Source organism: Taeniopygia guttata, chromosome 12 (assembly GCF_048771995.1).
Source record: "Taeniopygia guttata chromosome 12, bTaeGut7.mat, whole genome shotgun sequence".
Classification (NCBI taxonomy): Eukaryota; Metazoa; Chordata; class Aves; order Passeriformes; family Estrildidae; genus Taeniopygia; species Taeniopygia guttata.
Window position 1 is genome coordinate 17,362,583 of NC_133037.1, and position 13,107 is coordinate 17,375,689.

Below are 13,107 nucleotides of genomic sequence, written 5' to 3' on the forward strand. Positions count from 1 at the left end.
TTGGATACACACCCAGCTAAACCTGAGACACCAGGTTTTTGCCCGATGTGTAATACTTCAATGCTTTAATATCTACTTTAATAATTAATATATTTATTTATACAATTAACAATTAATATATTTATTTGTTATCTAGCAATATATTGATTTAATTAATATATTTATTGTTTTATTAATATATTTATTTAATAAATATGTAGTATATTTATTTATTTAATAAATGCATTTTATAATGCATTTACTTCAGTACTTTCGCATCTTTAATGCTGTACAGATAACTTGACTGTTTCTGTACAGGTAAGTGTATAATTCATTTTTTAAACTAAAACACAGGGTAGTCTAAAGCTTGGTGACAAAAAACGTTGTTGTAGAAATACAGTATTAGCAAGAAAACATCCCAGCCTTTATGAAAGACATCATTAGGTAATAGGGCACATCTTTGGCCTGGTAAGGAAAAATCTCAACAGCTGAATGATCACAGAGCTGCAGGTTAGTCAGTTGAAATGGAAGTCAGTGTGTTGAGGATATGATAGTCTGGTAATTTTTACAACAAGATTAAATTTGAATTTTGATTTGATGTGAGTCCAGAAAAAAATTAAACCTTATGTTGTTTCGATTATATATTTTACAAAAAAGTCAAAGTTTTTAGCTGTAAACTGCATCTGCTTCTTTCACTATGGAGAAATCCTTTTCAATCATTGGCAAAAATTTTCTGTGGTTAATGTTCTCATACATACTTGTTTGCCTACATAGCTTTAGTTCTAGCATTGCAAAGTGTTTAGTCCATGTCTGAAGTTTGAGGTTGACTGTGAAAATTGACAGATTAAGATGATTTTTTGTGTTTTCTGGATTAGTGAGTTTGACTGCGTTCAAGCAGAACTTTTCCATCCAGTAACTTGAGGTATTAGAGCTGAATAAATTCCTCTGGAATACAGTTGGCACTTCCCTTTGCCCACTCCTCTACCCCCCGACAAACCAAGCAACCAAAGCAGGCAGAATGCCAAATACAACTAAATTTCATGATTGTATTGAAATGTCTTCATTTTTCAACCCCTTAATTGTGATGCAAAAAATTATCTAATACCTCAGTATACAATCAAATACTGTTGGGTAGCAAAAGGAGAATTAAAAATTTAATTTTCCATCTTTATTCTTTTTATCTGGAAAAAAATAGAAAACAGTGCTTTTTTTCTTTTTTAATGGAGGAACTCAGAATGAAGACATTAGGTGTGAGCCCTCAGACTTGCGTGCCATAGTCAGGGTACAAGAGGAGGCTTTCCATTTTCAGTTGGGGCCAGATGGCTTTTTTTTTTTTTTTTTTCTTAACATCACTGTAAGGGCTCTTGGGACTCCTACCCAGAGCCAGGTGTGTTTCACCTGTTTGTGGTGGGAAATCCAAACACCTTCCTCAATTCCTGCTGCTCCCACCTGTCCCAGGTTTTTAATGAGCTGGGGCTTTGCTACCAGCAAGTGTTGGGTGATTTGTAGTAGAGCATTTCTGATTTGTGAGAGACAGAAGGAATTAAGATGTGAGGTCTAAGGGAACAATGAGCAGATGAGTTCTGAGGTGCTGGGAGCACAGGATGTGATTTGTATTTGGCACATCCTGTACAGAGTGTGAAGACTGAGAATGGAGATTGGTTTTGTGTCAGGTCAGAGACTGCAGCTGCTGTGAAGTGAGGACTGGGAGGTGGGGAAGGGTTCAGGAGGTGCAGGTCTGGTTGCTTCTGCTTCACTCCACAGAAGAGGAGAAAAAAATCAAGGAAGACAAGGGGAAAATTAATGTGACAATGGTGATTGTCCAGGAAAGTGATACTTTTGATGACTTTCTGCATGGATAGAGAAAGAGCTGAATTAGATTTGTTAAAACCACAGGACAAAATCTTAGAGTGGCTGGGTTGCAAGACTGGCAGTCCAGGCAGAGTGGTAGGAAAGGCTCTGCCTCTGTATAGGGAAGTGTGGCAAGATTTGTGCTCGTGGTCAGAATGTGGTGGCCCACAGGGAATTCACGGCTGGAGGGTTTGGCATGAACCACAGGATCATGAATTTACTCACAGATGTTCAAGAAAAAAAGAGAAAAGATTCCTTCCCTGTGTTCTCCTCAGTGGAAAGTAGAGCAAAGGGAGTGAATTTCTGTCCCTGTTACGGCTTTTTTGCTGTTGGCTGAGTGACAGGTATTTATCTGTAAGGACATACCTAGGAACAGTCTGAGATTTGGTGAATGGAAGGTGAAGCAGCAGAGAAATTGAGGAAGTTTCCAGGAAACAAATGTTTTTGTGGACAAGATATTTCAGAAATAAGGTGCAGTTAAAAAAAGACACTGCTTTAAAATATTCAGAGTGAATGAGGTTAATTTTAAAAGCACAACCTGAGGAGGAATGAGAAGAGTTCCATCAGAATATGTGGATCACAGGTTTTCAGAGACAGTCTTGTAGCTGTCATCAGCTAAGGAACCTTGTGTTGAGGCTCTTTGGGTTTGATGATTTGCACATAAAATTTGTGATGTATCCTTGGATCCTTTTTTTCAGTGTCCACTGTCTGCCTGTACAACTTTCCTAATACAGGGAGTTAGAAATTCCTTAAGAACATTGAAATCTCTCCTAGTTGGTTCTGCTTTGTGCTTTTTACCTGCAAATTCAGGTGCTCTGATAGGAGAAGTTTGTGATCAGTTTGCAGAAAGTGGTGGGAGTTTGTCACTGAGGAACTTTTTAGTAAGTGCAGAGGAAAAACTGCTGTGTTTGTAATGAACTTTCAGCCCTGTAGGCTTGAGGTCCCAGACACCTGAGTAAATAGTCAGATATTTGTGTTTAGGGGTTTTCTTAAGAAAGTTAAAAATCAAGACAGATTTTGAATGCAAATGTTTGTGTGCAGGTGGAGTAGTATTGGCTAAAATTCATAAAATTAAACTGCAGTTTAATAAAGAGAATTTGCATCCTGCAGCGGGAGTTGAGGTGATTTTGAGAGTTAGGGGCCTGTCTGAGATAAGCATCAGAATTGTCATAGAAGTCACTTAATAAATGCACACAGCAACCTCTGCAGAGGACCCTCAGGTGTCAGAATAATGCTTTTGCAATTATAGGCTGCTTTTTGATAAAAACAACTTTGGAACATACAGATGGATTTTTTTTCCCCCCCATTAAGTGTTTCTCCACTAAATCTTCATGCAAATACATAGTTCTGAGACATAACCTCCTGTGCCTTATTATAGCTTTTCTATAATCACCTTCTCTTTGAAGGTTGCTAAGCAGTTGTCAGTGTGATGCCTGTTTTGAACCAGAAAAGCTGTGGCCCACCCTCCAGTTACTTTCTTAAAAGTAATTACCAACAGTGCAGTGCCAGCAGCTCACACAGCCCTCCTTTGGTGAAGGCTCTGGCTCCTGAGTGTGAAATTATCACATCATCCTGTACTTCCACTTAAATTTCCCAGATATAATCATATACCAGCCTGTGAACAATAGGTGCCTGTGCTTGCTCTAGCACTGATTTCCAGAGTGTCCAAGTTTATAGAGTGATTGTAAACAAAGCAAATAGAATGGGCAGGAACCACTGCTGCCCTTTGTTGTGGGAACATTCTCTTATTTCCTAGTGATGTCTGATTAAAGCAAGGCAACCACAACCTCCTTCCAGTCAAACCTTTGGCAGGATTGGAAAGAGGCTTGTCCCATTTTTGGTAACTTGCTTTTATACTTTTATACTATGTTCCATTGTCTGTCAGGCTGAAGAACACACAGCAAACACACACAAGTATGCTGGTCCTGAGTGCTCTGTTTGGTCCTGACTGATCTTGTGCTCACAGGTTTGCAATGAGCAAACAGGAAACTTGTTCAGGGGCAGAATTCCATTTTTTCTACTAAAGAGGGAAAATGCTGCAGTTTTCTTCCTCATGATCTTCTGAATGCTTCCTATTAGAATTTTTCTGCCCTCCTGGACTAGTAGATCCCAGCTGAGCAAACAGCATGATATGCTTCAAATAGGAAGATCTACTTTCCATAAGCTCCTCTTCTGACTCTTTGCCACATAAATGTTTCCCAGACTTAAAATTTATTTTTGGTGGAGGAAAGTAACGTAATGCAACATTTATTTTGTAATGAAGACATGCAGGCTTTAGCTTGGTGTATTTGTAAAGTCACATTTGTGTTGTGTCTTGTTTCAGGTTCTACACTTTGCTGGTGCTGTCCACTGCTCTTTTTGGGAAGCCTCCTTTCAAGAATGTCATTGTGAATGGCCTTGTCCTTGCCAGGTTGGTGTCAATCAGCTCCTTCCTGAGCAGGCTTGTTGTCAAAGAATGTTTCAGATAAGATCTGCAAATTGTTAATGGAATGTGAAATGGACTTTGGAGCTGTTAAGACTTGCCAGGGTGATATCTGTGCTGCAGGAGATAAGAGCATCTGAGAGTGAGAGGCTCACACATCCCAGCATTTGCTGCACTGGGGTCTTTCCAGCAGGGTTAGTCCTGCTTGGAGAGAGAAAATGAATAACAAGAATAGGAAAGAAATTATACCTGCTATGCAGGGTAAAGGTGATCATAAATGTAGTTTTAGATGTAATTACAAGTTAATTATATTTGTTTCCCTTTATTTTTCAATGAAGCTTTGCCAGTGGGCTGGAAGGATCGATTCAAAACAAGTGCATCTTTCCTCAGCTTGGGTAGGAAGGACAGATTTCCTGCTTAGATTTGTAACTTGGGAGCCTCTTGGGTTGGATTTTGGTTTTTTCAGTTGTTTTTGTATGTTCAACAGTCTTACAGAAACAATGTGCTAATATATAGATATACAGAATTATGTCTGTGCCACCAGGAACATACTAGGACAGAAAAATTGAGCTGGATTTGAAGGGCCTTTTTTCTTTATCCATTAAAATAAGTGTTAAGAGTTCTGGGAATTGATGCCTGCATTCTGATATTTTCTAGTGATGGCCAAAAAATGAGCAAAAGGAAGAAGAATTACCCCGATCCGATGCACATTGTGAACAGTTACGGAGCTGATGCACTCAGGTAGGGTTTCTCTGGTGGATGTTCTGTGGGATGTGTTGGCTCTCTGCTCATGGCAGATCCATACCAAGAGGCTGCTTGGGGGAGTTTGATAATTAGCAGCAGGAAGAAAGTTAATTTTAGAAGCTTCTAGACCACTGTGGCAGAAGTAGCTGCAAGAGTGGATGACTCTAAAAAGTGGCAATAGGTGCAGTGCATGTCTCCCTTCCTAAAGCCCAAGGGATTTGCTTCTTCCAGCACTGATAGTCTGAGCTGAGCCAGGGAAAATGGGAATAAAATATTTGCTAACAACACTACAAGGTCACTGTTAAATCATAGGCTTAGAGAAGGGTCTGTGCATAACACACAAAACATTTGTTTCCTGTTTGCACTATACATTTTCCAGAGAGAAAGTGCTTTGTTTTTGTGGATGGAAGTTCATCGTTTGCACCTGATAGTAGTGGCACCAAAAGAGCAGAAGTAGAGCAGCTAATGTGTGTAGATAAATTGTCCTGGTCAAACAGATTAAACACAGTTCAAGTGGTTCATTAAAATTACAGGAACACATGAAGTAATTACACAGTCACTTGGTACTCTGGCTTGGTGCACTGACTGCATGCATCAGGTGGGACCTTGAGGTAAAGGTACAGAAAAGACATTTTAATAACTGCAGGAATGAATGCACTACTTGGGAATTTCCCCAGAGCCCTGTAATTCTCGTGTATATAAGAAACCCTTCAACTCTCACACATTGTGTGTTACAGATGGACTAAATGGAAGCTGAATGTTTATTTGGGGAAGATGGTTTTTGCTTCTAGATAATTTAACAGAATTGATGTGAAGTTCTAATTGTTTCAAGCTTCAGCATTTGAAAGACCTAGTACATGTTTAAGATGGAGAGTTGGGTGGAGTTCTTACATTTAATCAAGGTTGCTCTTTATAAATAAACAGGGTAGCACTGAGTTGGTAGCTGCAATAATAAGGGTGAAAACTATTGGAGTTACTCATACTGGAGATTTTTAAATCACAGGTGATGTTTCTGTTGGAAAAAAAAAACCTGCCTTTTTTATAAACAAACAAAAAATCTCAAACACCAGAAGTTACACTTCCATTATTCATGTTTTTTTTTTTTTTTTTTTTTAATTTCTAAGAAGCTAATTCATTTTTCTGCCAGTGTACTCATTCTTTAATGTCACATTTATTTATACTTACACCCACACAGAGAGTAAAAAAGCATTGCAGCCTGGGCTCATTTCTGGAAGGAGCTCTGCAATTCAGTTCTCTGCCTTTTCTGAGGTGCTTGATGTTCTCTGTTTATAGCAAAAGCTACAATTGAGGTTTTTTCCTTGGCACTGTTTCCCTGCAGAGTTACTTTAGCTTTTGCAGTACACAAATATATATGTATATTCTAACTCCAGCTTTGAAGTATTCTCAGCAGTAGCTTGATAAATAGAACAGTGGAAAATATAGATATAAGTTGGTGAAATGAATATGGAATTGAGTAGAAAGGGCAAACAGCATAAATAACAGCACAATAAATTTAACAACCCAACTTGAGGCTTCATGAAATTTGAATCCTGAGTAAAATCTGTTAGAAGGGCCAAACCAGCTACATTTCAATATTGCTGAGACCTGGGCTGGCAACCTGTCCAAGCTGAGCTGTGTCAGAAAGAATTTGCTGGTCCTAGTATTGCTTTTCTCTGTCCCGGGGTGAGGATTGCTGTTAGAAGGGAGGAGGTGCATCCTCCTCTCAACCTGGTCTTCAAATGCAGAAGAAATAATGCAACAAGCTGCTAGTTCACAGGGGTGAAGAGGAGATAATTCACTTTTTTCTTGTGCATAACCAGCAAACTCAGTAACACTGGCTTGATCTGAGGAAGGTTTTATTTTCTGCCCAGTGGGTAATTGAATGGCTGTAACTAAACTGATGGAACTCTGGCTTTCTTATGGGCCTTATTTCTCTGACCATACAATATAAATGTGTCTTTGAATTGGAGTAACTGAGGAAATTGCTCTTCTTGTAACATTTATATATTGTAAGGCAGGTTAGGGATGCTTTATTAAAACAAACAAACCCTCCCCAAAAAAACAATACTGAACCACCACCAAACTGTGGCATATAATATTTGTGATAGCAGGAAGGTGTGGTTTAAGGATAGACCTAAATTCTAGTGTAATTTAGGACTTACTAGTTCATTGCCTTAATTGTTCTGTACTTCTGTAAGTTTATAATTCAAATTCAAGTATGAATTCACTTGGGTGATCTTTGGGGTCCATTCCCACCCAAGCCATTCTATGAATCTGTATTTAAAATTTTGTTTTGTTTTAATCCAGTACTGAAAAAGCCCATTTCTGTGCTGCATTACTGTCTGTGTATTCTGGCAGCACTATTTTTATCTATTAGTTTTAATGCAAGAAGCTCTCTCTCCTGAAGAATTTATGGTCTGATATTCTTGAATGTGCTGTGTCAAACCTCATTAAGATTTTAAAGCCTTCTAAAGGAAGTGCCTGTAAAGTTATATTACTTTAAAATCATGATTTTAAAAGGTTAAAAATGTGAGAAAATGGGTTAATACATTTGGATTGAAAGATGCCACAATCTTTAAAACGAAAAAATGTTTGGTTTGGTTTTCATATTTGGAAAATTAAATGAAGCGTATCTTAATCAGGTTTATATTCAGTATTTTTTGACACCTGAGTGAAGCCTGGTTTCCTCTTGAGCTAACTTGATAGATTCCAGTTTATTTCTGAAGACAGATGTTTATTTGGGGGAGAAGGTGGGATAAAGCATAAAGGTTTTGTTTTTAACTCGGAGACAGCAAAAAGCTGAGGGACATTGCTGTCCCTTGTATAAGTAGTTGCTGTCACCTGGAGCCTCTGCTCTGGTCCCTCAGAGCTGCCTCTGGATATAATACAATTTGTGTTGTAGGAGGTACATCCTTTGTTACCTCTTGGGGCTGTCTTTCAGAAAGTGCTAATTTCTGCTCTTTCCCTTGGATTTGCCTGGTTTGTTTTGCTCCTTAGTTCTGCCAAAGCTTTTCATAATTAAGGAGGTGAACAAGATTGAGTAGAAAGATACTGGCTAGCTGTTAAGGAATTCAAAATATTACCAAAACACCAGGTACCATCCTAAAGATGAACCATGCACTCTCTGCTTGTTTTATACCGTGATGGCATCTGAGCATGTGTTAGCACAGAGAGTAAAAAAGAAAATTTCAATTCAAATTCCATATGCAGCATGTCATGAAAACTCCTGGAGGAGTTACTAGTAAATGGTTTTATGTTCAGTTTGTTACATGTCTACAATACAGCCGTCTTAGGAGTTTTTCCTGTGAAACCCTATCAGTATGTGCAGTTTTAAGCTTTGAAGTATTGTGCTCTTGTTTTGCAGGTTGTACCTGATCAATTCTCCTGTGGTAAGGGCAGAAAACCTGAGGTTTAAGGAGGAGGGGGTGAGGGATATCCTGAAAGATGTGTTCCTGCCCTGGTACAACGCCTATCGCTTCCTGGTGCAGAACGTTCAGATCCTGCAGCACAAGGTACAGCTCTGGGGGCTGAGGGCAAGGACTTGCTGCTTCTTCAGGGTTCAAGGGAATCAGTATTGTAGGGAAATTCAGACTGAAGGGAGGTCTGGACTCTGGAGGTTGTCTGATCTTTACCTCCTTCGTCTAAGTTCAATCAGGTTGTATATTATACTTGCTCTTAATTTGTTCTTTGCTGTTTGTACCATGCTTTATAAAGCTGTAATCCCCTGCATCTTTCTCTTCTTGACCAAACTTATTAAACACAAAGGAGAAGAGGAAGGTAAGGGACTACCAAGACATGACAGCTCTCATTTCTCAGATCAGAATGTTGTTGCGTCCTTTTTACTTCACATCTGTGGAATGCTGCTGCTGCATTCAGACTTGTGAAATTGGAGTTCCAGACCTGGTGTCTGTGGGGTCAGGACACACTGAGCAATTACCTGCTGCTCCTCACCCCCTGGGAACACCAGTTAAAGCCATGTGTGCTGGAGGGGATCCTTCTGAGATGTCCCTGCTGAACTTGGGTGGGTTTTCCTGGCAGTTTTTCCAGAGCAGCTGGAGGCAGCAGTTCCCACTGATCCTGCCTTAGTGCTGCTGCTTTTTCTTTGCTGTTCCCCTGTGTGGTGAGGCCAGCACAGCCCCTGTCCAGCAAGATCTGTCACTTGGGCTGCAGGTTAACTGCACTAAGATCAGTGCTCAGCACCACACAACTGAGCAGAACTGCAAATCAGTCAGCAAAGTTATTTGCAGTAGTGGCTGCCGTGACAGTTTCTTGAGCTAACTCATTTACAGGAACTTTAATTATGAATCTGCATTAAAATGCTTAACTTGGGAATACTCAGTCCTGAATACATTAGCTACAGCAAGGAGATTGTCTTCTGTAACATGACAGTAATTTTTTAAAAAGCTATATTTAAATGCAACTTAGAAAAAAGATTCTGAAATGTAATGGAAAGAAAGGCAAATCACAAAAGCAGTAATGCTTTAGACTTGTAGATTACATTTGAAGTCTGCTAAAAATGCTGAATGAGTGACAGGAGTTTCTACACTTTCAGTGTGAAAGCAAGATTGAAATTTCTTTCTTATAGTAATTTTTCATTAAAATTGAAGATTTGATGTGTATTTTGTATAATTTCTGTTGAAACCAATTTTAATCTTTCAGCTGAAATTAATGACAGCAGGTTTAGTGCAGACTTTTATGGGAGAGTGGGAGCTAAATGAGAAGTCCAAAACTTGTAGTACAAATGCAGTTGCAGCCTGGCCACTGTGGAGAGCTGCCATTTGAATCAATAAAGGCAGCTGAATTCAGAAATCAGTACAGTAAACAGCTGACTTAAACAATTGGATTTATCTGTTTTAGCAACCTCTTTGGGAAAGAAAGTTTGCTAACTCCAGATACTAATATTCAACAAGTCTTTTTTAAGTCTTGTTTTTAGGATCCCTAGACAGTATTCGTCAGACAAACTTAGATGTTACCCCCAAAATACACTTGTTTATCCTTGTGACCTTTTCATTGCCTAAACTGAACTTTATAGCTTTTTACTGTGATCCCATTAAATCTTGCAATGTCAGTTTAATTGGGGATGGAAAATCCAAGTGCTTAAGGAGATAGGTTTGGTAATTCAGCAGATGGATTTCTTCTTTCTAAATAGTGAAATCCTTCCTATGTACCATATTAGGCAAAAGAATGTGCTATTGGGTGTGATAATGCTTAAATTAGATTTCATGTGCAGGTTTAAGCAACTTCTTCATTGTGTTCTGCTTCCTGAAAGGGAGAAAGTAAAATCCCAGTGTCCTGGGTCAGGTATAATAATTTAATGCTTACTGTAATTCCCCCTTTAATTGTAGTTGGTTAATGACTGCTGACCTCACACTGGGATTGTTCCTCTTCTACATTTCTTTCCTACGAATCTTTTTCTTTATACTGTGAAAGTGGATCTGTAGTGTCTGGGTTTAATAACTCAAACTGATTTTTTCATCTGGACTCTGAGGGAATGGAAAGTCTAAAGGCTTTTAAAACCAGCTGTAAAATACTTTTTGTAAATAAAAAAACCAAAAACCCAATGTAAATTAAAAAAAAAAAAAACAAAAACAACAAAACTTGTTTCCAGCCTGTTGTAAGAATGTAGGAAAGAGTCAGACATGGTATTGCTTGCAAGGCCATGCAGAAGCAGCAAAGTGATGCCATTTTTCAGATGACTGCAAACATCAGTGCTCTGGAAAGCAGCAAAAGTGCATTGTGTACATGTTGGATGCTAAAAATTCCACCTATTTTTCAGGTTGCTACATTCATCTGTGTTTCAATGTGTTGAGATTGTCCCATGTTCTTAAAAAAGTAATGGTTTTGTTTCTAGGCCCACTCTCCAAATAGAATCCATCTGCATAGTGAATTCCTTAGGAATGCCTCAGACCCTCCTGGATGAAGGAGCTGTGTAAATTCAGGGATCCTACTCTGTGTCTAGGGGCTGGGAAAAGGATTGGTACTGCTTTTTATCTGCTTTAAGAGGCCCAAATCACCAGCCTCCTTTGCAGTTAAAGGTGGTGGTGAGGCACCAGTGAGGCAGGTTTTCCACAGCTCCCTCTCTTACATACCTGTGGCTGGAATGTAATGTTTGCTGGCTGGAGATCAGTATAACTCAGGGAAGATGTCAAAATAGTGGTAGCTGACAGGTAATTGGATATAGAGTTTGATTATGTACCGTGATGTCTTAGAAATGTGCTTTGTGTTTTGATGATAGGATGAGGGAAGAGAATTCCTTTACAATGAGAACACAGTTAAGGAGAGCAATAACATCATGGATAAATGGATTCTTTCTTTCACCCAGTCCCTCATCCAATTCTTCAAAGCTGAAATGGCAGGTATGCATTTTTGCTCAGGGGGTCTGGGGGTGTTTCATGTTTGATTGCAGAACTTGCCTTTGCACACAGATTCCCAAATTTTGTGAGAGACTCTGATAAAAGGAAGGAAATATTTAACCAGCTACCATAATCTATGGAATACTTCTTTTCATGGGTGTTAAGTCAGATTTTGCTATGCTTGTTCATGAGATTTCAAAAAGTGATGAGGCTTTTTTTGTCACAGCTAATCCTGTGCGCTCGGTGATGGAGCTTGTTGCTGTAACAACGTCTGCTGTGCTTGGAGCAATTAATAATATTATAATAGTCACTGAAAGACAGCAGTGAAAAGGAAGCTAAATAGAATTTGGAGAAGCTGTAAAAAAGGGATAAAATGGGCAGTGCTCAAGTCAGCTGAATAAAATAATTTTGATGGGTATATGAGCACTGGCAATAAATTTTTTCCTGGTATAGTTCCTTGGAGAGGGTTTCTTTGGAACCATGCTGTGGGAGTGTGTGCAGCAGAATTAGGATAAGTGTATTAGGATAGCTGTAAGAAGATACTGTCCAGGTTTTTTTTCCTGCATGTTGTCTTTTTCATCATCCCATACCTCTTGATGCTCACATTACATTGGAACACTTAATTGCAAAGAGAAGATGCTGCAAGAACCCCCTGAAGTAGTTGAAAAACTTGCAGATGGGATTTGGAGAGGTTTTGGTGCATTTGAGGGCACTGGAAACCCAGATCCTGGAAAGAAGATGGCTTTGGCCATTGTCACTCCTGGTCATGAATAAACAAATAACTCCCCTCAATGCCTGTGATCTTAAGTTGCCCTCAGAAGAATTTTTGAAGCCTTGGGCTTGGGAAGGAAGGTGTTAAGTGGGATAACAGGTAATAAGGAAATAGCTAAATGCCCGATGTGAGTTCAGCAGGACACAGAGAACCCTGCACTGCACTCATCCCTTGCTTTCCCCTCTGACTGATGGGATGGTCACTCTCACCACGAGTAGTACAGTTTATCTGGCTGTGACAGCTGAACCAGGTCATTGGTACAAGCAGAGTTCATCTGAGCTCATCTAAGAACATTTCATTAAAGGAAGAAAGAATCCTCAAGCTACCCAACTTAGCAATATGATAAAAGCTGGCTCTCCTTGATGAAAATATGGCTTGCAAGTTGTTGTCCTTGGAATTTGATGATGGTTTGTGTTGGGTTTCATGTGTTGCCAAGCACAAATAAGCAGAGCCTATGCAAGTTTATGTGCTGCTTGTGAAGAGGAAAATACTCTGAGGGACAGCAGAAAATTCCTTTGTGAGTTTGTGAACCTGGGATCGTGGAACAGTACGTGGTTTAAATAGAAATATTTGTAGGAAGGTGAATATGGGGATAGAAACTTGAATTATCTGCTCTGGACTTCTGAGAGGAAGATGAAGCTGACAAAAAGGGATGTGTCAGTGACCATCTTTATAAAATAAGAAGATACTTCCAAGCAGGAGAAGAGAGTTCCTGTTGGAAAATGACAATGCAAAGACTTCCAAGGCAGTAGTGTTGGTAGGAAATACTGTTGTCTTGTGTTAGATGAAGATAACCTCATGTGCTCATCAAATGAGTGGCAGTCTCATGTGGAAGGGATTAATAAACAGAATTTTTCAGTTTATTTTTCTGCATAAACTCTGGATTCAGTCAGGCAGATCTTAATGAGATGAAGTGAATTTGTGTACTGTGTATGATACTCTAATCTCTTTTATGAGCCTATTTTTTTTTTTGGAAAATATTTTCT

General features: G+C 39.1%; 1 protein-coding gene across 3 annotated transcripts in view; it reads left to right on the plus strand.

The window, feature by feature from the left end:
- The window catches only part of IARS1 (isoleucyl-tRNA synthetase 1), a 93,517-nt gene that overhangs the window by 53,601 nt on the left and 26,809 nt on the right, over nt 1-13,107 (plus strand). For all 3 annotated transcript variants that reach the window (XM_041718882.2, XM_041718881.2, XM_030283417.4), the window contains exons 18-21: nt 4,154-4,240; nt 4,910-4,993; nt 8,361-8,508; nt 11,232-11,352. In XM_041718882.2, the coding sequence (XP_041574816.2) occupies nt 4,154-4,240; nt 4,910-4,993; nt 8,361-8,508; nt 11,232-11,352 (440 nt within the window). The remainder of the gene's footprint in view (nt 1-4,153; nt 4,241-4,909; nt 4,994-8,360; nt 8,509-11,231; nt 11,353-13,107) is intronic.